The sequence below is a fragment of the Epinephelus moara genome, chromosome 6 (assembly GCF_006386435.1).
Source record: "Epinephelus moara isolate mb chromosome 6, YSFRI_EMoa_1.0, whole genome shotgun sequence".
In the NCBI taxonomy this organism is placed as follows: Eukaryota; Metazoa; Chordata; class Actinopteri; order Perciformes; family Serranidae; genus Epinephelus; species Epinephelus moara.
In genome coordinates, this window is record NC_065511.1 from 30,246,753 (window position 1) to 30,273,012 (window position 26,260).

General features: G+C 40.6%; 1 protein-coding gene across 1 annotated transcript in view; it reads right to left on the reverse strand.

Moving 5' to 3' along the window:
• clcn1b (chloride channel, voltage-sensitive 1b) overlaps positions 1-19,866 on the reverse strand; it is a 37,187-nt gene extending 17,321 nt beyond the window's left edge. Inside the window, exons 1-8 of the mRNA XM_050046702.1 lie at positions 19,843-19,866; positions 18,774-18,844; positions 9,929-9,938; positions 9,453-9,669; positions 5,206-5,337; positions 4,959-5,087; positions 3,537-3,670; positions 2,519-2,596 (exon numbers count right to left, since the gene is read on the reverse strand). Coding sequence (XP_049902659.1) covers positions 2,519-2,596; positions 3,537-3,670; positions 4,959-5,087; positions 5,206-5,337; positions 9,453-9,669; positions 9,929-9,938; positions 18,774-18,844; positions 19,843-19,866 — 795 coding nt within the window. The remainder of the gene's footprint in view (positions 1-2,518; positions 2,597-3,536; positions 3,671-4,958; positions 5,088-5,205; positions 5,338-9,452; positions 9,670-9,928; positions 9,939-18,773; positions 18,845-19,842) is intronic.
• Positions 19,867-26,260: the final 6,394 nt, after the last annotated feature.

Here is a 26,260-nt window from a genome sequence, read left to right on the forward strand (position 1 = left end):
ATATGGGAGGTCACTGTTAATACACATGCCAGACATTGCCATCACACTATTAATACAGTGAGACACAAACACAGACGAGGTGCGAGGGGGCGAGCCAAAACAAAGACACAAGAGGAACAGGGAGGGGAGGGCGTGAGCTGGGCGGGGAGAGACAGATGGGAGAGGACAACAGTCACAGGGTTCCCACTTTCTCTTCATCAAATTTAAGCATAAATCGGCATGCTTGGCCAACGCTATTGAAATGTAAGACCTTGTCAAGTGAAACTATGAGGACAAAAATCATTAAAAAGTGAAAGAACAGAAGGACTATGTATAATATTTACAAGGTCATCCAATCAGTTTTAAATCGAGACTAAGAGTCTGCAGCCATGCAGCTCTGTGAAACTGTACATACAGTAGGCTAACAGTAGTGCTTTGAGCTAAATGCTAACATCAGCATGCTAACATACACAATGATAATGGTTTACAAGCAGCAACCTGCAGGGCTAAAAAATAATGCCGATGCAGAAGTGGCAAGAACTGCAGTTCCTTAAATGACCACTTGAGGCTGGCTCCATAAGTGAGTCAAACCTCATAGACCCCATGTTAAAATGCTCAACTTTACAGCAGAAATAAACATGTTTACAGCCTGGAATAAAAAACGGTTTTAGTATGTAGAGATAATTTCAACATTCATGACAACTTTGCAGGGGGTGAATTTCTATGTTACTCACCGTTTTATATTTTATTAAAGCTTAAATTTACGCATAATTAAAGGCATACTATGCAGGATTTGTCATTTAAGAGAGGGAGCTGCTCAGTGAATTAAAGAAACATAACATTATTTTCATTTCATTTCATGGATGTAATGTGCTAAAGTGCAAATAAACACGCCCAAATCTCCACACCTCCTTGCAAGAAGCTGCTGCATTGCCAGTTTTGTGTGAATTCAGCTGAAGCACATGCTTCATCCTGTCCGCTTGGCTTCTCTGCTCTGTGTGTGTGTGGCTCAATCAAACAGACGCACGGACCTACAGCTTGCATCCACAGAGCAGAGGAGAGAGATGGAGACAGCAGTGTAACGCTTGGTTCACATTGGACGTGGAAGTGCTGCATGCTTGCTTTCGTTAAGCGATTGGGCTGTTTACATTGGACGCGGCGCGGTGCAGCACTGAGCACTTTGGCTGGCTCGTGATATGCAGCAATAGTTCCAGCATCTGGTCTAATTTTTCCATGAGCTGTGAACAAATCTGGCAAGAAAACACACTGAAAAGTACTGTAAACGATATTAGTTGTGTATTAAATATGATAAATGATTGAGGATGCATCTCACGCTTCAATGTGTTTGTCAGTTGTGTCTAAACAGAGAGAAAGAGGCAAGCAGAACCACTCACTTAAACACACACAAGCACATACAGAGAGACACACATACAGAAGCAGACCAAGACACAGCTTGAACAGAGCAGAGAACAGAATCACTTGCTGACCGGTGCAGAGCAATGTGTTTCTGTTGTGAACGGCCAGGTGACTGCGCGACAAATAACAAATCAGGGTGCTTCCATGTCCAGTGTGAACCCAGCATAACTGCTATGTTTACATGATGTCCCAACATCATGCTGCTATTGGCTGGGGGCTACAAACCATTACCCAAAAGCTGTCATCCAGAAACGTCCCAAACAAAGCAAAATAAGAAGAAAATGAGGAAATACAGACAGAGGACGGGTTCTCTGCAGATACAGACACCAACACACACTGCTTGTGGGACCTAAGTGATAATTGAGAGGAATTACTTTTGTGTGAGTCTGATTATTGTGTGCTTTTATGTTTTTTTAGGGAAAATCCTGCATAGTATGCCTTTAAGGGCGGGGCCAGTTTGAGTGACGGGCTGTCTGTGAGGTGTCACCACAGTCTATATGAGTCAGATCAACCCCTTGCTGCTCCTCAGCTCCACTCTCTCATCAAAGTATGATCACTTCTGGTTACAAAAATTCAAAACAGGGGTCCACAAACTAATTGGTGACGTCACTTTGGCTACGTCCATTACTTCTTTACAGTCTACGGTTATTTAGCAGATCTAATGTTACAGTTTTTGTCAACTTAGTTTAACTTAGAATCGGCTGAAATGCTGATTGTCAGATAAATACAATGTGCAAAAACAATTTTGTGAGCATGAATTTCTGCAAAAAATTTAAGATAATCCGTCAAACAGTTGAGATATCTCGACCAACTGACAGACTCCTTGAGCCTGGTCAGGAGCAGCATATCAGCCACATAATAACGCACAAATGTGATATCACACATCTGTGATTTGCAGAAATATACAGTGCCAACATTTATTCTGGCGATGAAGTTGTGATTTTCTCAAATCTGAAAATAAAGATTTTTAAGGACCTGCATGTGGGAACCCTGTAATTATACCAAAGACAACATCAAAGCAAGTTATCATGGAAAAACTGCATTCCACACACATTAACTGTGGTCAGTGAGGTGATTGGGATTATGGGTAATGTAGTCTGATTCAATCAGGGCCTCGGCTTACCTCATAGACTCCAGAGAAGATGGACATGAATCGACTCAGCACTGCGGCACAGATACTGGCGATGTGGACAAATGGACCCTGGAAATGACATGAAATGACACAGATGAGCGTTATGTAATGTTATTTACCCGGACACTGACTGTTGTCTGTAAAACAGGGAGTCCGAACTGGGACATGTTGAATCACAACAGATACATCACTTTATAATTGCTGGATGTGACAGTTGCCCTGCTACTGTAACGGGGGAAAATGAATGTACTCCTGTGCTGAGGAATAATTTGCTTCAATCCCATGAGAGAGGAGAGAGAGGAAAAACATGACAGAAGATGATTTATTATCCTACAAGCTTGGGAAAAGAGCAGATAGAGTGATGGAGAGAGGGAAAAAAGAGGAAGGGGGATGATGATAGTTATGTTGGATCAATGGATGGTCGATGGTGATAGATACAGAGGACAACACAGAGTAAAGACACGAAACAGCCAAGTCACCAGAAAAAATGTTGGCATTGTACGTTTCTGTGAACATGTGTACGTTTCATGCCAGCTTTCTTAAAGTGACATAGTACATGAGCTGACTATGTCACTGGGAGGTGGAGGGGATGGTGGACGGCACAACACCGAGGTGAGAAGATGCAGACTGCTCAAGACTAACAAACAACAAAACTGGTTGTGTTTAGCGATCTGCTGGTGTGTTTCCAGCAATTTTTTAGCCAAAAGAGTATTTTTTGCAACCCATCACTGTTTTTCCACCGAGATTGTGCCATGAAAACTAGTTGTCTTACTGAGACAGTGCTGTGTTTCCAGTGCCACCAAAAGTGGGTATTTTAAGGCAAAATATGATTTTTTCCTAACCATAACCAAGTGGTTAACTGCAGCTTTGTTGAAATGCAAAGGAACATAAAGTTTAAACATATCCCCTACATAATAATGTAAAAATGTAACATATCCATGTTTTGCAGAAACGTCCAATGCCAACACTTTTTCTGACGAGTGTGTTGAATGAAAGGGGCTTTCTTTACCTCTTTGCCTACTGGCATGCCACTTCCCAGGCCTGCAGTCAGCCCGACAACTTTAGCTACGAAGGCTTTCAGGGTCAGATACTCCTTCAGCACTACACCTCTCAGGATGGTTTTCAGCTCAGGAATACCAGAACCTGTTAAAAAAAAAAAAGATAACCATGACAGTTACCAATGCTTCAAATATAGATGTTGCTGCAAAGTAGCTACAAATCCTAAAACACGGATGCTTCACACTAATCTTCAACCCGATAGCACAGAAGATCTAAACAATCAGCACAGTTTCAAGGTGAGCCCCCAAAATTAGTGTCACCAATTCAGTGTCTCAACACACTCCCCTTCTGTTCCTGAGTTATGATGTTGAAAAATGGACAGTTCGTTTCATTTTGCAGAACATAATGATGTAACAGTGAAGCTGACCTTGACCTTTAGATAAAAAATGTAATTCATTTTATCCTATTAGACGTCTGTGTGAAATTTTTGTCACAGTTAATATATGAACTTTTGAGTTATGCCCAAAAATGTGTTTTTTGAGGTCATAGTGACCTTTGATCACCAAAATCATATTAATTCATCATTAAGACTAAGTGGATGTTTGTCCCAACCCTGTCTCACTCCAAAGTCGTTAAAATCCAGCACTTGGGCAGTGACCTGCGGCGTCAGACACTGACAAAAATAAGCCATCTTTTGATGTCGGCATGATTTGTGACTGGTCGTCGTTTAACAGCACTCTGCGGCGTCAGGGGGAATAGCATTGCATTAGTTGTTGGAGGAAAAAAAAAGTCAATTTGTGTTGTTGTAGTGACGTTGTCTGTTTATTTTGACAGACACTGTTTGTAAACGGTAAATTTCCTGTGAAAACGCAAGTGTATTTTGAAAGAAGACAATGCATGTAACAGGCAGAACTTCACATAGCGTCCCAGAACGTCAACAACCAAAGCACCCAGGGTACCTTTCACGTTGTACCTGGACGTGGAAGATCCATGACCAAATGTCAATATGTGACGAGGTCGGAGTGAGTGTGCCTTCTTGAGATATCGCGTTTACAAGAATAAGACAGATGAAAGGTCACAGTGACCTTGACCTTTGACCACCAGAATCTAATCAGTTCATCCTTGAGTCCAAGTGGACGTTTGTGAATTAAGGCATTCTTGAGATATTGTGTTCCCAAGATTGAGACAGATGGACAACCTGTAAACATAATGCCTCCGGCCACATGGCTATTGCCAGTATGGGGGCATAAAAAATAAAGCAAGGAAGAATGGTGATGGAGACTTAAGGATGGTGGGTGCAGTTAATAAATAAAGAGTGGTTATAATGCCACTCTCTTGCAGCAGGAAAACAGACAGTAGGAGGTGAAAAGAGGTAAAAAGAAACAGGTGCTGAGAGAGGATAAGACAGGCTGACAGGTGATGGAGAGCTTACCGATGGCCTGCGGGGAAACCAGGTGACAAAAGAGCGAGGCGAACATGACAAGGATCATGGGATACGTAACCCAGGCGAGGTACTGGAGCGCCACGTTGCCCTTAAGCTCCCCGTGTATCCACTTGTAGGCTGAAAGACAGAAAAACAACAGCGAGGGAGAAGAGGACATAAAACAGTTTGAATAATTACAGACAAAATCTTGTACTGATTTGACAGTAATAATTTCCAAGGCTTTGGCCCGTGGTACCTTGCAGACTCTTGGCACTGGCGTAGTCCATACTCCAGCTGACCAGAGCCATAGTCAGCCCCAGGAGAACCAGGAATATCCAGTCCTCCCCCATCTTGGTCACTATGTACCGCCGCACACGAGCAAAACAATCTGCGACAGAGAGATCACATTAATCATTCACCTATAATCCATTCATCACTCGATTTAATTACTGACAGTTAGTTATTGTATCACTGGGAATCATTCAGTGTGATCACGGGTACAGCGATGATGCTGTTGTTCATCATAACAGCACATGTAATGTCAGTACAGAATGATCACAATGGTTTGTGCTTTCTTTGACATTTACAGATTGATGTGTTTATTCTCTCTGGAATAAAAGTTTTCTTCAAAGAAACACACATACATAAGAGGTTAAATCACAAAAAAATGTTCACTGGTAGTCAGTGGTGGAATGTAACTAAGTATATTTACTCAAGTACTGTGCTTCAGTGCACATTTAAAGTACTTGTACTTTACTTGAGAGTTTTTTTTCATGCCGCCTTGAAATTATACTCCACTACATTTTAGCGGGAAATATTGTACTTTTTATTCCACTACATTTGTCTGACAGCTTTAGTTACTTTACAATCTGAGTGTCTGTGTGATTTGTTAATAGTAAACTGGTCCAGCCGAGCTTGCATGTTAGTGTATGCGAGTATCTGGCTAGCTCATTACCGCCACTTTATGGTCATACGGTGGTTACAGCCAACAATGGAATGGCGTCTTAGGGCCCACTCTCCAGTTTCCCCCTGGTTAACACCGTTAGCTCTGTCAGCACAGTTGCTGTTGTTTAGGGCTGTTAGCACTATTAGCTGCTAGCTGCTGACTCAGCCATCTCCACGACGAGAACCGTGTCCAGTCAACACGTGTGCTCTGAATTTCACATTAAGATTTTTGCACAGAAACCATATGAAGAGTTTACAAAATTAAACCAAAAATTTAACTCCTCAACAGTTTATACAGGAACAGCTGAAATAATTAGTCAATTAACTGAAAAGTAATCAGGAACTATTTCGATGGTTTCCGTCATTTTTCATTTAAAACATTTCATGGTTCTAGCTTTACAAATGTGAAGAAATATTGCTTTTCTTTTTAATAATTTTTATGTTTAATCATATTGAATTTTATACTAGTGACTGGACAAAACAAACATTGTATATGTGAATGCATGAGTAATAATAATCAAATTATATATTATGCAATAGCATAACAGTCACAAGGGACATTTTTCTTCATTTAGTACTTTTCATACTTTATGTAATTTTTTTCTGATTATACTTACATAGTTTTTCTTCAGTAACATTGTCAATACAGGACTTTTACTTGTATAGGAGTATTTTTAATGTGTTGTTTTAGTACTTTAACTTGAGAAAAGGATTGAGTTCTTCCCTCACCACTGCTGGTGGTGGAGAGAGATATGTATTTAAAACATTCACTGAGGTAAAGCAGTAGCCTATCTCACCCCTCCTATGGGTCAGGCTCAGAAGTACTGGATCCTACACTTCCCATAATGCAACTTAATTACTATAGTTTCCGGTCTATGTCTTTCAAACTTCCCACACCCAGTTTATAATACAGGCTATGTGTTGTAGTTGAAGCACAATATTTTGACACTGAATTTGTTCCTCTGCAGACAGTAAATTACTTAAGTGATATCAGTCGAGTCATTTTCTCACACTTGACAAGGCTCCCGCAGAGTGACCACAGATGTTATCTAACACCTTCAGAGGCTTTTTACTCCCTGTGACTGGTACAGTAAAGTGACTCTGCAAAATCAGTAGAGTGCTGCTTTAGGTAAACCTGCAAAATGTAATGCAGTCAATCCTCAGACAAGGTACCAGTGAGTCATAATGTGTTTATGTGGTGTGTAACAAAATAGCATGAACACCACTGACTCAACCTCTGTCTGACACGGTGTCAGCATAAACAGAACAATACACTGTATAACAGTTCAGTAGTAAAAGGTGTCAGGTCTGCATTAGATTGCACAGGTGATCACAATATTAAGGCCATCCATTTTCCAGAGCATTAACTTGACGCAGATGATGAACTAAAAAATATTTTATTGCTGGTAGTCAAAGCAGGCTTGTCGTTACCATTAAGTACACTGAGGTCAGTGGTGGAAAGGTATTTACAGTATGTCTTCTACCTAGGTAAAAGTAGCAATACAACACTATGAAAACAGTCGATCTAAAGTAAAATTTTTGTATTGAGAACATTACTTTTGTAAAAGTATAGAAGTGTTGTGTTAAAGTATCAAAAATAAAAGCACACAGTGGGGAAAATGGCTCAATTTAAGTGACATATTATTAATATAATACAGCATTTGATTAATACTGCTGATTTATGAATGTATGAGTAGTAAAATATGTTACAATGCAGCATATTTTTTACACCTATATTTATTAATGTGAAGTCTTAATCTGAAAAATCACAATGGCTGTAAATGGAGTGGAGTAAAAAGTACATTATTGAAATGCAGTTGCCTTTATGTGTATTTAAGTACTGTGCTGGAGTAAATGCACTTAGTTATATTTCATCACTGACTGAGGTCATGTCTTCTGGTTTTTGGTAATTTAGCAAAAAGTTTACTTTCTACAACTACAACTTTCTAAAGCAGCACTCTCATCTATACGCTGGGAATTTGAAATGCAGACTGCAGTATGTTTTAAACTCGATATATTGACTGACATGAATAAATAGATACGTATTCAGCATTCAGTATTTCTCCTGAGGAATTTTATTCCAGCTGGGTGGAGAAAACTTAAAAGAAAAATTAAAATGTAACTGAAAAGCTGACTGATGAATAAAATATGAAAAGTCCAACTAATAAATTTTAGACACTTTGTTTTTTAAGTATGGATGGGGTACATTAAAGTCACAGTTCACCCTAAAATCAAAACAACATATGTTTCCTCTCACCTGTGGAGCTATTTATCAGTCTAGAGTGTTTTGGTGTGAGTTGCAGAGTGTTGGAGATATCAGCTTTAGAGATGTCTGCCTTCTCTCCAATATAATGGAACTAGATGGCACTCAGCTTGTGGTGCTCAAAGTACAGCAATGTCCCCGTTACTCAAGACAATCCACAGACCTTGTTGTCAGCAGTTTCATGTGGGAACTATTTCCTCTCAACCATACTACACCCTCCAATCGTATTACAGCTCAGAAGGAAGTGAGCATCTTGTTGTGGATGAGAGGTTTGTGTTTGTGACAGCGTGAGGTGCAGACATTAACAGCTTCGTCCTCGGCTTAGCTGTAAAGTTAGCTAACTCAGCAGTGCTAGGTGAGGTAGCAGTAGATGTTGACATCTCGGGCTGTTATGAGCCTCTCGTCCATGGAACTATTCTCTCTCAACCAAACTACATCTGAAAAACCATAACGCTGCGCAGGAGGAAGCGTGCATCTACTCATGGACAAGAGGCTCATGCTGGTAACAGCGCGATATGAACATTAATGGCGTCCTCCTTGGCTGAGCGGTAACGTTCAGTAGCTCAGTGGTGCTAGGTCAACCGGCAATAGATGCACACTTGCTTCTGTGCAGTGATACGGTTGATGGGTGTATTTCGGTAGTAAGAAACTGCTCACAACAGGGTCTGTGGATTATCTTGAGTAACTGCGCTTTGAGCACCACAAAGTGAGTGCCATCTAGTTCCATTATACTGGAGAGAAGGCAGACATCTCTACAGCTGATATCTCCAACACTCTGCAACTCACACCAAAACAATCTAGACTGAGCACTTCAGGTAAGAGGAAATATATGTATTTCTAAATTTGAGGCAAACTTTACCTTAAGAGAACCATGACCTCAGATTGCCTAAAATCCTGACCAGTCCAACCGCCTCATGTTCTGCGCGGCAGCCTAATTAAACTACAGCAGTGCATCATATTTTATGAGCTCATCGTGTTGCATGTAAAATCATAAAGTGCAAAGTAACCAGTAACTGAAGCTGTCAGATAAACGCTGATCTCTCCAGAACGCAGTGTGATAAAAGTTAAACAAAAAATAAAAAACTGAAGTGCAGTGCCAGTACTTCAAATTTGTATTCAGTTAAGGTATTTTGTTGATTTCCATCTCTGTTTCCTGGTTACCACATTTGGTGTCATGGCAACCACTAAAGCATGACCATGGAAACTCTCGCCACAGTTTGCATCTTTATAGAATCCCTTTTGTGAAGTGTTTGAATGTGTGTGCCTGAGTAGAATAACTCATTCCCGCTGATCACCTTGGCATTTGGAGTAGGGACGAGGCTTCTTGGTGGAAGAGGCGTGGCTGTGATGCGACTCCAAGGCCGCAGGGTGATGAAGATGATGCCGCCGGCCGTGCCCTTTGCGGCCCGTGGTGTTGTCCCCTGCCTGTCTCTTCCATTGTCTCTCTGTCAGCAAACGGGCAGCCTCCCGTCGGGCAAAGTTTCCCAGCTGCTCCCTGTACTCACCGTACAGCTGAAAACCGAGGGGACACACTGACAATCACTGACACAAAGAGTAAAAAGAAATTGTGTTTGCTCAGGACTGCAGGGAAGGACAACAACATATAGGAAAAGGGGGGGGGGGGGGGGAAAAGAAGAGTGAAGAGGAGGAGAAATACCTCTGACAACTGAGACTTGGGAGAAGGATAAAACTAGATCCAGTGCGAAGAGTCTTGAGATAACGAGAAAGAGATGGGGAATGTGCGGCGTGTGTGTAAGGGATACACACCAACCTGAATACCCCTGGCAGACAGAAATAGACAAAACGGGCATAGAGATCGGAAAAACCCCCTCCCTGGGAGGAGGCTGGAGAGGAGCCTGAGGAAGAGATCCTGGAAGAGAGGACATTCCACATCTTCCCCTTCCGACTGTGTGTGTGCTTTACACTAACCACACACACACACGCAGAAAACACGACACCTTATAATCCAGTGTGATCACTTTGCACCGCTCTCGTTAAAACCATAGAAGCTGTAAAATACTGCAGATCCAGGTGCAGCCACGGTGTGCAACCGAAACCTACAGATCACATGCATCCCACCACACAGCAAAGCAAGAAGCTAAATCCCGAGGAGGGCCGGCTGCCACACATTACTGTCTCATGTTCACACAGGAAAGGAGAGCTGACACATCCAACCATGAGGCCCAGAACCAGAGGACCGGAGTGAAGGCTGCCCACAATTATGTCCACCAATAATAAAATAAATAGTGCAAAAACAATCTACAATCTCATCTGACGTCAAAATAGTCACAACACTACAGTGTGACACAGACAAGTCAGTGTAATCTGCCCTTTGGTGACATTTTCTGCACAAACACATCCAGTCCACTATAATACATGAGTCACTACAACCACATGACAAAGTGACTGACATAGAAGTTTATAATTACGACAACACATAGCAGGTGGCCAACAGTTACACTGATAAAGGCTCTTGCAAACATTCAATGTCCCTACAACCATCAGACAAGTTATTTTAGACCACGCTACACATGACAAACTGCAAACTGTTATTCATAGCAATAATGCTGCGAACAGCTTACAGCCTGAGATAACAGCACACCAAAGAAATGCAAAACACTATTCTCAGTTTTAATTATTTGGCATTATGCAAAGAGCTGGTTGAATATTACTTCCATAAATCATGTGTTTGTTGTAGCTTGGTTGGCTGCCACATTGTTGGGGTTCACTACTTTTGGCAAGGCAAAAGATGTGGAAGAGTTGGATCACACCAGGAATGAGTGTAAAGGATTGTTTTTCAAATTTGTCAATATAAAAAAAGTGATGACATTTAACAATATACTGCCTCACCCCGCAGGTGAAAAGGTGCAGAATAAAACTACTCTAGATTTGGTGGAGGTACCTACTGTGCTTAATTTCATGTAACTTTTCCTTTGTTGCTTGGATTTAGTTCAAAATTGCACTAATATATTCCCTGCACCTCAAAGCAATATGAATATCACATTATGTATTTATTATAAAACTAGAGCCCAGAGGCTTTTAAAGTTGTTATAGACTGACATTTCACAGACACCTTTTTAGAAGAAAGTTACTTTTACGTTAGGTAATTCATGATGGTATATTGGCACAACCCAGTCTCACTCCGAAGTCGTTGAAATCCTGTGCTTGGGCAGTGACCTCTAGTGTTAGACACAGACAAAAAGGCGTCCCTTTACCTCGGCATGATACGTGGCCTGTTGCTGTTGTAGTTTAAAAGCACCAAACGGTGTCAGGGGGAAATGCAGCAGGACAACAACAAAAATGAAGGTGTCAGAAGTCCCAGTAGGGCAGCTGGGAGGGGTGATTGTTGCGTTTGTTGTTGAAGGGAAAAAACATCAATTTGCAGTGTTGTACCGATGTATTGTGTTTATTTTGAAAGAGACTGTATGCAAACGTTAAATTTCCTGTGAAAACGTAAGTGTATTTTGAAAACAGACAATGCATGAAAGAGGCTGAACTTGACACTGTGTCCCAGAACGCACCCAGGGTACCTTGCATGTCACATGTCGACTTGGAAAGTCCGTGACTAAATGTCAATATGAGACGAGGTTGGAGTGAGAATGTGTTTGTTGGCACAGGCCAGGCCATCACATTGATTAAGAAACTTTGCACAAAAACAATAAAGGAGGTGCAGTTAGGCAAAATGTGTACAGTGGAAAGTAAAATGCTTTTTTCATGTTACTGTACAACAAAAAAAATCTAAATCTAAAAATTTCTGTAATCTTTTTGAGATACATTTCAAATAAAATTTTAACTTCATTAAACCCCATGGCGCTTAAATTATTAAAATTTACGATCTTTTTTCAAGAGATTTTTTTTTTTTTTTACAGATTTTTGAAATTTCTTTGTAGTTTTTAAGTTATTCTAATTTCCATACTCTCCATTTATTTTCTGTGTAATTAGCTACAGCTTAAAAGATACAAACACCAATCCAACTTCAATATCTTTTGTAATTTAACAGTAGTCTTTAGACTGTAAAGGTGGATGGGTCCAGTACTGCCTTACGAAAAGAGTGCAGGGGACATGTCCCCTGTATCTCACCAATAAATTACGCCCCTGCCTAAATCGCCCCAAAATTCTAAATGCTATCTTTAGGTTATTCCTCACATGAATTATTTGCAAAAAGTTTTTGACAAAAGTTTCTTGTCTGTAAAGGCACATAGAACAAACTATGCAAAATAATCAATCAAGGTTTCAACTTCTTTTCAAAAGTATTACACATTACACATTTATAAAACCAGATCCATTTAAATTTAATCTTTTACTCATCTGCTGAAAAACAGCAGTACCCACGCATATAATTCAAATTGGTGCCATGACTCAGAGAGTTAAATGATTTGTGTTTTTCAAAATACATAAAGACCACAACTGACAGCAAGGATGCCAGAAGAAAATTGTCATTGTATGTTTCTGCAAACTATAACGACATTACATTTGTACATTTCATACATATCAAAGTGACATAGTTCTGATTATATGTAAGTTCATCAGGAGGAAGAGGAGATGGTGGATAGTATGAGACCAAAGCAAGACAACAGCTAAGCAGTGAAAAAGCAGACCACCCTTTGAAACCAACAAATAATAAATGGTTTTTGTGCCTAAACTTAGCCAAGATAGTGACGACGAAGCAGGTATTTTAAGCCAAAACATGATCTTTTCCCCACCATTAACAACTGTTTTTTGTCACCATCAGTTCACCGCAGTGTTACAAATTAAAAATTTAAATGCAAGGTTTCAACATATCCGCTACATATGAAACATACAAATGTAAAATATCTGTGGTTTGCAGACATGTACAATGCAAATCATTCATTCTGGTGATTTGGCTGAAGATAGCCAGTTGTGTAATGCCTCGTGTTTTAAGCAAATAAATTGACGTGAAATAAATCATAATAAAGACAGACTGCACTTTTCAACTGTTTTGGAGTTAGAATTAACAAAAAAATATTTATCCAGGAATTGATTTAGTTCATCAGATATTCTACTTCTGAATTTTTTGTTTGATATACTGTTTATCCTATAGTCAGTATTCTTCTTATAATATACATCTATCACCATTTAATGTAACAGGCACAAACCACACATTAAAGCTATACATGAAAAAGAGAAGTTAATCAAAATATACAAGCAGATCCACTAAAGTAAAGTTGAGATACAAAAATAAAAATAAAACAGGAGAACACTGGACTGTGTCACCTGCACCAGAAAATTAATAAAATCGCCCTCCACCACCTGACCAGATGAAGCCTTTGGTGTTCAGGTCTTTACCTGTTCCTCATCAGCTGTCTTTGGCATGATGGTCGCAGCTCTGCTCCTGTTCTGTCTCCTGTCCTAAACTGCAGACAGCCTCACCTCCACCACCTCCACTGCTCTACACATTAACACCAAAGCACTAATCCATCAACATCATCAAACAGGCGCTGGCACCAGGCGCTGTCAAAACCAGGGACAGTAACAAGAGGAACCTGTTCACAGAAAGATTTGTTATTTTAACATTACAGTTTTGGCTGTGGGTTTTGTTGTGTCCTGCCACAACAAAAAAGACAACCACAAGATTATAGTCAAACAAGTCATGATTTCTACAAACTATATTATTCTGTTTTAACTGTTTAACAACAGCATCTCCAGTATTTTTTGTTTTATGAATGACTTGTTTGTGTATTCCTGCATTATCAGCCTTTCACATCTCTTTTTCACTGTCATGGTCATAGAGGAGCTTTTGGTCAACGCTATGTTCCCTCAACCATATGATCTCTCAGCTCTGTGTTTTCTCAAGCTTATGTTCTCTCATTCCTGCATTCCCTCCATGATATGTTCCCCCCACCCTGTTTCCTCAGCCATATGTTCCCTCAGCCCTATTTTCCCTCAACGCTATGTTCTCTCAACTATGTTCCCCCAACCCTATGTTTCCTCAGCCGTGTCTCTGCAGCCTTATGTTCCTTCAACCATATGATCCCTCAGCCCTGTGTTCCCTCAACCTTGTTTTCTCAGATCTATGTTCCCTCAGCCCTTTGCTCCCTCAATCACATGTTCCCTCAGACCTGTTTTTTTAGCCATATGTTCCCTCAGACCTGTTTTTTTAGCCATATGTTCCCTCAGCTCTGTGTCCCCTAAAGCTTATGTTCTCTCAGCCCTACATTCCCGCAAGCATATATTCCCTCAACCCTATGTTCCCTCAGACCTATATACCCTAAGCTCTATGTTCCCTCATCCTTATGTGCACTAAACCCTATATCCTGTTAATCATATGTTCCCTCAAACCCATCTAACCTCAATCTTGTGTTCCCTCAGCCCTTTGTTCCCTTAACCCAATGTTCACTCAACCCTATGTTCCCTCAACCATATGTTCCCTCGGGCCTATGTTCCATCAGCTCTTTGTTCCCTTAGAACTATGTCACCTTAGCCCTATGTTCCCTCAACCATATGTTCTCTCAGACCTTTGTTCCCTCAGCTCTACATTCCCTCATCCTTATGTGCACTCAACCCTATGTCCTGTTAATCATATGTTCCCTCAAAGCTGTGTAACCTCAATCTTATTTTCCCTCAGCCCTTTGTTCCCTTAACCCAATGCTCACTCAACCCTATTTCCTGTCAATCATATGTTCCCTCAGTACTATGTTCCTTTAATCAAATCATAACTCAGGCCTATGCTGCCTCAGCTCTGTGTTCCCTCAGACCTATGTTACCTAAGCTCTATGTTCCCTCATCCTTATGTGCACTTGACTTTATGTCCTATCAATCATATTTTCCCTTAGAACTATGTTCCCTCAATCTAATGTTCCCTCAGCCCAGTGTCCACACAACTTTATGTTCCCTCAACCATATGTTCCCTCAGAACAGTTTGAACTGTTGGTTGGACAAAAGAAGCAGTTTAAACACTGTGATGGGCTTTTTATATTTCAACAATCTAAGCTGTGGCCCTGATGCGACTGAATTGTCAAAAAGGAAAAAAAATCTAAAAGGGTGAGACAAAAAGACAAATGACTCACGGCGTGAGAGAGACATTGAAAGCTGCGATTCATTCACGTCAGGTGACTTTGTCGCCTCCATCTCTCAACCTTGTGTTTATCTATGCGTCATCATGTAACCTTGTGCGTCCAGTGACATCAGTAACCACCACTTTCACACGCTTTTCAACATCGCTGCTGCCGCTGTTTGACTCTCCAACTGTGGAATGACCTTCCCACTCCAAGTCAAGAGCATTAGAGGACATATCACCCTCTCCTGACTCCTCTCCTCTTCCTCCTCCAGTCGCACCAATTTACTCTCAGCAAGATTCCCTCTACCTCCTCCCGTGGCTCTTATTATTTTCCTGCACTTTCCTGCCTCTACGGACACATGAAAGTAGTCAGGCGTTACTGTACAGCTCTGACACTCTCAACCCTCATTATTAGCTCCTTGTGCTCTACTGTAAGAACTCAAGCTCTAATGTTGTTCTTATTGCGAGTCTCCTGGGATGAAAAAAATGGAGAAATGTAAACCGTTCCTCCCCTGGCTTTGTTAGGAACACAAAGCCTGTGTTTAATTATGCTAGTGGAGCTGTCAAGAGCTATGAATTCATTCATAGATCTGCCCTTTGTGAGCCGGCTTTAACAAGGTGCTACTACTGTAAAACATAAGAAAATCAAGGGGAACTTAAAGTGTAAACAAAAACAGAGACAAGCCTGCAGAGAGGGAAAGAGGGAGAGCTTCAGTCTCAGCAAGAGCTGCTAATAGATGCCGGGGTTGAAGGGCAGTGTGACATTGAGAGTTAATTAAAAAAATAATAGCACATTCCTGGGTCCCTTATGAGAGAGAGACAACACTGCATATTCATAAATATCTGTGTGTGCTTGTGCAGGTCCTTAAGCATGCTAAGTTTGGGTTTGAGCGTGCTTATGAGTGTGCTAAATGAATGTCTGAGTATAGTGTGTGTGTGTATGTGAGTGTGTGTGGTAAGGCTTTACAACAATATAGCCCTGTCCCATAGCACAAGGTTAATGATAAAATCTGACCCGCTCACTGACAGATAGATCAAGAGATTACCCCCCCCGACACACACACATACACACACACCCAAACATCCCTCCCAACACACACACACTCACATGCGTCTCCATATGCATACACTAATTAACCAGCACAATAACATTTCCATGCCTCGTCCAAACACTGTTCAAGCTGTCACGTTCTAATTACAGCATGTCGATGAGGCCAAAAGAGAAAAATAAACAGAATTGTGAAATGTGTTATGTATGAGCCCACAGTTCAACTTTACACCAAGTCATCCAGGAAAACAACAGGAGTGGAGGTCCTTCAGTCCCAACTAAACCTGGTTTACATGTAGGACTGGATCATCACAAACATCACAGTATTTTTGACCAAATACTTTGATACTTGCAACTATATTTTAGGGTTGACACAAAATATTTACTCAATCAGATATTTTCTAAATAATCATCAGTAATGTGGATATAATGACTAAATCAAAAAACACCAATAATAAAACAATTACGACAGTCTGGAAAGTTCAGAAAATTACATCGATTTACTGTAATGCTGCCTTTAAAGGAGCAGTGTTAGGGATTTAGTGGCATCTAGTGGTGAGGATTGCACATTGCAACCAGCTGAAACGTCTCCCATTTGCCAAGCATGATATCCTGATTAGGATTCCTTCAGTGTTCATTGTCAAAGGGGTTTTTACCGGGAGCCACATTACCTGCAGAGGTCTCTTCCTCCTTCTTTCCAGGTGATTAAAACCAGTAAAAACACCAAATAAAGCAGTTTCACAATACAAATCAATGGTTCTCATACACTGTTCAACTCAACGCAGATGGGCCACTAGCCCAGCACCTGCTAATGTGTGCTCACCTTTTTTTCCTGATAACTCAAGATCCAGATGTTCAAGAGGTTTTTACCATGAGATGAATTATTCTCAGAGGTCTCTTCCTCTTCAGAACAAACGAACCCGGTGATTTAAATCAGTAATAACATTGAATAAAGCAATTTCAAGTAAAAAAAAAAAAAAAAAAAAAAAAAAAATCTGTTTTTTTTATTTTTTATGCTGCTTGTTGCAGAGGGGCTGTTAACTACAGTAGTTGACCCAAAAAACACAAATGACTCTATCTAGAGCCAGTGTTGTTTGGTTTGGCATTGCAACAAGGTGTACAAGGTGTCGTAGTCGAGTGGCATTGCAACAAGGTGTACAAGGTGTCGTAGTCGAGGACCTGCTCCATGTAGTACAAAAACACAACAGTTCTTATTTTCAATTGATTATACATGAAAGAAAACGTACCTATTATATTAAATTATATTCAATATCTGCCATTGTTTCCTTGTAAATCCTACACACTGGACCTCTCAAACCAGAAAAAGACAACACTGTTGTAATGTTACAATATCCAAAATCCAAGACAATATCTTTTCTCATATCACAATATTAATATAATATCGACATATTGCCCAGCCCTATGTCATAAGTTAAGTCACAACATGAAATTAATGTGTAAAATCAGTTAACAAGTAAGAGACAGTGCAAAAGTGGCTTCTTGTGCCTCTCATTTAAAATGCATCACTCTTTGCACAAACAATTCCACCTTTAGAAAAAAAACACTTCAGTATACAAGATAATCAATCTTACCAGGAACTGATCAATATTCAGAACTGTCTCAAAAGTGTTGATTCGCTCCCTCATCTTTGCAGCCGTTCCTTCTGCAGCGGGTTGCAGCTCACTTCCTGGTGTGTCTTTAATATACTGTAATTCTCTCTCTAAATATCTTTGTCTTACATCTGTCCTTTCCTGTCTTTGCGACGGACATGGACTATACCTGCTACCTGCCTCCATACAGTACCGAACCCAGTGACTGACAAGTATGACCAGCGCAGCACACACACTTACACACACATACACACACACTGGAGAAAGCAGTAGAGGTTAATACAGACACTTGAGGCTTGACAATAAATTGTCAGCAGCTCTTAATTCAGAGGGGTAGATTCTCTGTCAGGCGGCCGATCCAGCAGATTCCAGCAGAGTCCTGCAGCCGGATCATAAATAATACCAGGCAGGCAGAACACAAGCTTAAGGTATGAAAATAATACCTGCTGACTGAGTGGAGTGACCATAACCATATTAACATTGTGTGGGATAGGCTGGATAATACTGAAATGCACTTTAAGTGCCTTCTGCATAGATGACATGCTTTGCTAAAGCCTGACAAACATGTTGGCATTGAATGCTAAAATTTGGTTATTAAAGGGATCAAGTTATGGAAAAAATATGTACCGGGGCAAAGTAGAGCTAGACATATTACTATGGAATATGACGGTGAATTTTGAACATTAAACTTACATGAAAACTTTGAGGAAAATGACAAATATGCAGGTCAAGGTCCAAAAATGCAGCCTATAAAACATTTATATGTCAATATACTGACCGATACTGATATATTTTGCATAAGCTGGAATAAACTGTTACTATGGGCTTGTTGTCACATGAGTTGGGCTCTATTTTTTCCCTTTATTTCATCAAGCCGTTCTCCAACTATGGGCCCTAAAATGGGTCACTGTCTGTTCTGTTGTGACCCAGTAGTTCTCACATGGTTTCTGGGTCTTTGGGGACCAGAGTGCTGCCGGTGTTCTGTCTCAGCAGGTAGCTGTTTGCATTTATCTGGCGAAAAAACAGCAGGGTTCACCGAGTTTAGCAGACTGTAGTGTTTTATTTAACTTCCCGTGCGTCGGGATTGGACACTACATCACCTGCTACCACCACTGGCCCTGAATGTGGGGTGCTGCTGTCAGCTTCAAAATTACACGATTTTATTTCAATTTCAACGCTATGAAAGCAAATTGAGGGTAACTATGTCGGACTTTCCTGTCTTTTACCTGATGCACTTTGGGAAGCACTCCACCCACCCATTAGCGACCCGGGCAGGAAGAAAATAGATGGATGGAAGCAGTTTTCAGTTTCTTTACAACAGATAAGTGGAGCAGACCTGAGAAATGTTCCAAACCTGATTCAATTTAATCCAGTTTGAAACTTCTCCCCTTTTTATAGCCTACTTGTAACATTAAGGACTGTCTGCTCCATCTAAGTGTCCCAGTAACAAAGCCTGTAAGCCAACATGCACCACACCAGGGCCCTGGAGTCTGCACACCAAAATGGAATCCAGCCATCATTTATGTTATTTAGAACTTACCCTGCTTTTCCTGCTGTGACACGACAAAATGTCTGCCATGAAAAAAGTCCATTACATGGTCAACAACTTAAAGAAAAAATGTGCTACCTTTTTCAGTGTTGACTGTATATATAGTCAACTGAAGCAGTTAGTTCCTCAGTGCATGCTATATGGACGAGAAAGCTGTCATGCAGACAGCGCCTACTTGTGCTAGGGTGCATTGCATTGCACCCGCCATACCCTCTCAAGCGGCCAACACAGCTGCAGTCTTGGTCTCTTTCTGCTGCATTTTGTTGGCCGTGTATTCTGGCTTGTAAACGGCTCATTAATCCACTCGGCCAAAACACTGTAAAATGTTTATCCAGAATAATCTCTGAACTCATACTTTAGGATGTCATTTTCGCAATTGGAAACACAGCTATATTGCAATACAAGCGAAGAGAACATGGAAGTTCTGTTTTTGAGTGTCATTTAGGGCAGTGGTTCCCACCTGGTCCAGCCACCGGTTCCACATTTCTCCTTAGTCATTAGCTCAAGGTCCACACAGTTAAATGCAATCAGCATCATACTTGCATTTTTCCATGTTGCTGAGCTAGTTTGCTGTCTCTGTCAAGTAGCTTTCAGTCACTACAGCAGGAAACGTCATTTCAAAATAAAAGCTCTGTGCTGGAAATACACTGTATTATAAATTAAAGTGTGTTTTGTTTTCAAACTCGACAGGTTTGTGAGTCACTTGTGGTCCATTCAGAATGGGCCAGTGACCCACTTTTGGACTGCGACCCACCAATTGGGAGCCACTGGTTTAGAGCAGGCCCCCTGGTTATCCAGAGGACACCTGTAGTAGCCTGTAGTTTATCATTGCCTCCAGCTATGTCACTGTCACATCGCTTAATGAAGGAAGAACAACAACAGCTTTTGCATACTTTCTCGGTAAATGTAGCACACACTGAGGAAAACACTGGCTGGACATCAGCACTTCCAATATTATCAGTTTTTAATTATTACATTGTTGTTATCTGGCTCTGAAATCATCTGTTTTTTTATGTGATTATTTAGCTGAACCTCGCAACTACTATCAAAATTTCAAGGCAACATACACAGATTTTGATGCAGTCATTTTAAAACCAAACTAAAGAAATGTACTATATTAGCTGAATGAAAAACACAATGCCCTGTTCAATCTAATAAAATTTTTTGTTGATAATCTGCATTGATTTAAGAGCCAGAAAAACACTTTGGGCAATTTTGAGCTTGTTTATACCTGATATTAACATGTGTTTCAGTGATCTGAACACAAGCGGACAGCTGAGACACACCTGTGCATGCGTCTCCAGCTGACCACTGGGGTTCAGATTACTGCCCACGTCACTTTGCTGCACATTAGTCACGTTAACAGTTGTGTTGGCACAGCTGGCGATATCGCCGTCAGCAAAATCCAACACATCCACGAGCAAAGGGCAAAACGTGCCGTCCACTTGTGATCAGTCAACTCATCACTCAAGACGCATGTTAATATCAGGTATAAACAGGGCCTTTGAGACACCACCACTAACTTATGACACTTTCTCATGTCGTAGGTCACGTTTCCCAAAAGTTCTTGTGGCAAAAATGACCACAAGAATGTACGTCTTAATATCACCTCAACTTTCTTTTGGGAAATTGAAAAGGACTCTAACTTGCAAAGACTCATAACACCTCAGTGATTCATTTGTAATGCATTTTAGCTTATAAATACAAACATTTTTGTGATTTGTATATTTTTTTATCAATTCTGTGTTACAGCCTAGCATTAAAACTGTGATCAGTTATGTAATCTTTGTTTTTATTTTTATTTTTATGTATGATTTTTGCTATTTAAAAGGGGAGCTGGCCTCTAACCTCTCCTGCACAATGTTTAAACTTTTTAAATTCTTACTGTCTTTTCTGCAGTGCCCCAGGAATGAGTCCTAAAACCCAGATATAAGTTGGCATTTTACCACTCATGGTTCCTTCATCTCCAAGTCAATGGGTTTTTGGTTAGATGCCTTAAATAAGTTCTATGGTTAACACAAGCTTGTTCTGCTCTACAACATAAAATACGTCAGTAAATACCCCACTCGTTAAATCTGAAGCTTCTATGTATCTCAAAAAAGCTGACTGCTTAACAAGTGGCTAGCTGAGACTGCAAAACGTCATCACATCGAGTCGCGCCAAACACAGCTTTATAGTCTTGTTATGGTGGCGACGTTAGGTCATGTGACCATAGTGTAGCTCATTTACAGCCTAATGTTAGCTTTTTACTACTGGCGATTGCATTTAGGCTTCAATGATCATGAAAGTGGTGTTCATATGTGAAGATTATCTTCCTGAACAAAACATCTAAGTATCATAAACATTTGTTTGCCACAGAGCTTATTTTCTGCCATTATCTAAAATTCAATGGAAAAATCTCAGAGGCTTTTTGACAAGGAAACGACTGCGATGATGACTTCTGCATCGGCCTGCAGAGAAACTTCATCTTTGGGGCACTTCTATACACACGTATTTGCATATAAATAAACTAAACTTAATGAGGCCTTGGTTTCTATTCAGTAGAGTGTTTTGTTTGTTTTACCAGTTGCAAAACTCTGTGAGGGAAAATTACATGTTTCAAAACATTCATTATATCTGCAATGATATCAACAGTATTGTAGCTATAAAAAAACACAGATCTACACTACAATTTTCAGGCTGTAATTACTATAAACATTATATACAGATGTGCTGGTATGTGTTCAGTGATTTTTTTCCTGTATCAGCTCTGTGTGCAGGTTGTTAATTTTTTACAAAAGAACAAAATTATCAGACTTTGTGTGTCGAGGACTTTTTTCCTTTTTGCCGCTGAATTGAAAGAGGTATCAAGTATCGTTTTTACACTAGTACTGTACCGAAGTTTAAAATTCTGCAACAAAACACGATACAACCACAGTAAAAATCTGATTTTTCTTTCCTTCGATTCCACAAACAGATTTTCTTGCACTTAACTTCCCGTCTGACCTTCGACTGAACTCCTCCGTGCAGCCTTTCACCTTTCTCACTCACTCTTCCCCCTGAAACTTTCCCTCTCACCACCCCTTGTGCCCATCCATCCAACCCCCACCCCTGAGGTGAAACCTTACTCGTGGATAAATTTAGCAGCAGTGTGACCCAATGTTCACTGACACACTTCTCCGCACCTCTCACGCTTGTTTGTCTCTCTCTCTTTCTCTGCCCATCTCTCCCAGGAGGCCTGTTGTACAGACAGATGGAGGGCTTTAACCTTTGCACAAAACAATGACACCTTATTGACACCATTTCGCGACGTTAACATGGCGTTTCGTCTTGTAACTACTGATGTCACTACTAACGGTTTAATTATCACATTATAGCCACCTCTGCAATCGGAAAGACACATCAAGTGACTGCGATATCATATGAAATTTAATGGCTTAATCGTCTACATCCCAGTCATTCCAGTCTGCGGGACATTTGGCAGGTGAACGTTATCCGTTTTAGTAGCCTGTAACATTTGAGACTTATGAGATCTATTTCACTGCTGTTGACATTCTCACAGATTCGTCTCCTCACACAACCTCACTTTCAAACCACATCCATCAATTAAATTGTAACACACAACCAGCTGTATCAAAGCAACATGCAGTTTCACACACACACACACACACACACACACACACACACACACGCACGTACGCAGCTATCTGTTCTCGCCACCCATGCTGAAGTGTGTCTGTCAGTGTGACACAAGTCAACAGAGGGCGCTTCCTCTTTGTGAAGGTCAAGGGTCAGCAACAGTTGTGTGACTTGGAAGTGGTTAACACAACTTAACAAACTCAGTGAGTAATTGGTGATTTGGAGGTCAGAGGACTGTGATGCCTCATTTCCAGATAATTTCTTAATAATTTCCGAGACATTTTCTGAGAAGAAATATGTAATTAGCTAATAATTACAGGAAAAGAACATGTTTAAGTCTCTCACACTGTCAACGAGTTTATTACAAATGAATCACTGTCAGAAGCTAGACCAGGTAGCAAGTGTCAGGTTAGAAGTGGAAACAACTTTTCAACTATTCATCTCGACTTCTTTTGTTTTTCTTCCACTCTTTTTACTGTTTCATTAGTTGGTTGAAATATGACTTTAAATTTAGTGCTGAAATATGTTTGGGAGTTGTTCTTCCATCCAAAAAAAGTAACCACTGGGCTGCCCTGGTGGCTCACCGGGAAGAGCACGCTCCAGTGTAATTTTGTGACTCTGAGTCATGATTGTATTCCCCTAACCGAACCGTAGTCCATGTCATATTACGCAAATACAAAGCTGAGGAACATATTTTTCAGGTTCCCCTTACGAGCTTTATAGAGCTACTGGGGATAGTAATTGCAAAGATCGTACACTGAAACTGTGATAGGTACCAGTAGCTACTGGGGAAAAGAAAAGCACTATCCTCTTCCTGTTTTGGTTGTGCAGTGGTTGACACACTTCCTCTCTGGCGTACATCGAGCCTTCATTTTCTTGGGAGATCGTACCCAGTGGCAGACAGAATTGACCATTTGTGAAGTCCCACCCCTCGAATGCAGACTGGGCAATCATAGCGTAGCTCCAACAAGGGTCTGACAGCTGCATGGTCATGCTCTACAGACTCTAATGCAATTGTTTCAGATTTTCATCATTTTCAGGCTGGTTTTTGAGCTAAACGTTGTGTCTGTGGCATGTATAATAAAGATACCCCTTACCCAGAGAAGTTGGAAGGAGATAAAAGTTTCTTTCCCAGCCCAATACTAGAATCAAACCCTGAAGAGCATAGGGTTAGCTAGCCAGTGAAGGTACAGCCTACTGAATGTATGCACATGCTGCTTTTGCTTTTTATCAGTTACAACGCTGAATAAAAGCCGACCCTGCTCTACAGGGACCAGTGAAGGGAAGCAAGGACACTTTGCCGATATTCAACCAGCTATGTGTCATCACAGTGTGTGCAGATGAATGGTGTTTGGCTTTCCCCAGAGCTCCACTCCCGTCCAGCGGCAGAGGTCCGGCAGCTGGTGACATGGGGGGAAGCCAAACACTGTTCATCTGCACACACTGCGATGACACACAGCTGGTTGAATATTGGCAAAGTTTCCCTTTATATTCACTGTCTTCTGTCGCAATCATGATGTGCTGGTTCACTTTTAAACTGTGATCTGTAGAGTTACTGTTTAGCTTCTAACTCTATTTATCTTTTAAACATGTTTTTGCAGCTGATTGAGTTTGACATCCTCGATATGTCCTTTAAACACATACTGTGGACCCCTCAATCATTTTTCAGTATTTCTTCGGGGAGCTCATTACTAACAGTGTGGACTCCACACAGTAAAAGCGAGGTTTATAGGGAAGCAGTCTAAACATAGATGGTGTCATTTTCCTACAGCCATTACATTGTGAAATCAACAACTGCTTCATGGTGATAATTTTGTTTCCACTTTAAATTGTGCTACCTTACGAGAAAATGAGGCAGTGTTAAATCGGTATGGTAGTTTACCAGCGTAACCTTCTTTTAGTCAGCGCAGAGCAGGTCAGGCAGACAAAAAAACAATTAAACTCCTTTCCTATTTCCCTGTTATTAGTATGAAATTACATCACTCTTTCCAGGAAATATGCCTAAAATAAAGTGTCTTAACCCAACTTTTGTTATTTCTTTCTCATTTTTACTTACTTAATTTAATCAGTTATACAATCACGTGTAATGGTGCAGTCCTGTAATGTATAATGAAGGCCCTTACCATGAGTTGAAACATAGTAATTTAAATGCAGTTGAAACAAGTTATATCTGACCTTAACATCTGAAACACCTCCACATTTTAATCTAATGTAACCCAGTTTAAACCTTAACACTGAATACACAGACGTCTGTTGTAACCTCGCAGCATCAGTGTCCATCTGTGAAGATTTAACCGGCTAAACCATCAATCTGAAAATATACTCAGGCACATCCTGCTGCTGATCAATAAATAAATCATATTAGGATGATCTATTAACAGCTCTACACATAAACTCCTCCAATCCTTCAAGGCTCTAATTTCCTCTCTCTCTCTCACACACACACACATACAATCACAGCTTTCACACCTTGGAGATGTGAGCCTTCTCAGAGCGACATTAAGCTTGTAAATAGTGTGATTAATTGAGATTTCTTATTTTTATCTGACCTGTGGGCCCCCGAGGGGCTCCACAAGGGCCGGGAAATAGTTAAGAGATTTGCTGTGGGCAATCGTCCATCGTCTCGGAGGAGAAGAGGAAGAGAAGAAGGAAGAGAGGAACACTGACACTGTCACTGCTCCTCCTCGCCTCCTGTCAGGCAGCACTTACACACAAACACACCCCAGCTGCTCTAACCTCAGTTGCTCATGTATCTGTCATCCTCTTGTCTTATAATTCACATTCAACTCAGAAAATTACCTTTAAAAACAAAAAAGGTTAACACAATGCTTTAAGTCAGTTTCTAAAAAAATGATCTGATGCTGCGAGTCATTTATGTCCACAGAGCAGGTGGGATTGGATACGAGTCAGTGGCAGACATGATGCTCCTGGGAGGAATGACCATCATCCTGGATGAGCATTTAAACAGATGAACCAGAGGATATCGTGACTTAATGACTTCATCTCAACACGTACATCTAACCTGTCTGCTCAGGTTTCCTGTATACAGGTATTTATATCCACCAACACATGAAAACAGCAATGACTTTACAAGGCTGCAGCTTGAGGAGGCAGATACAAGAAGACAGATGAGTTTGCAAAGGAAGGAGATAGAATCTGTGCAATGCAAAAAACAACTACAACAATCAAATGCAAGAGATCAAGCGAGAGATTGAAATCCAAATAAATAACAAAATCCTTGATTCTTCACAGGGATGACT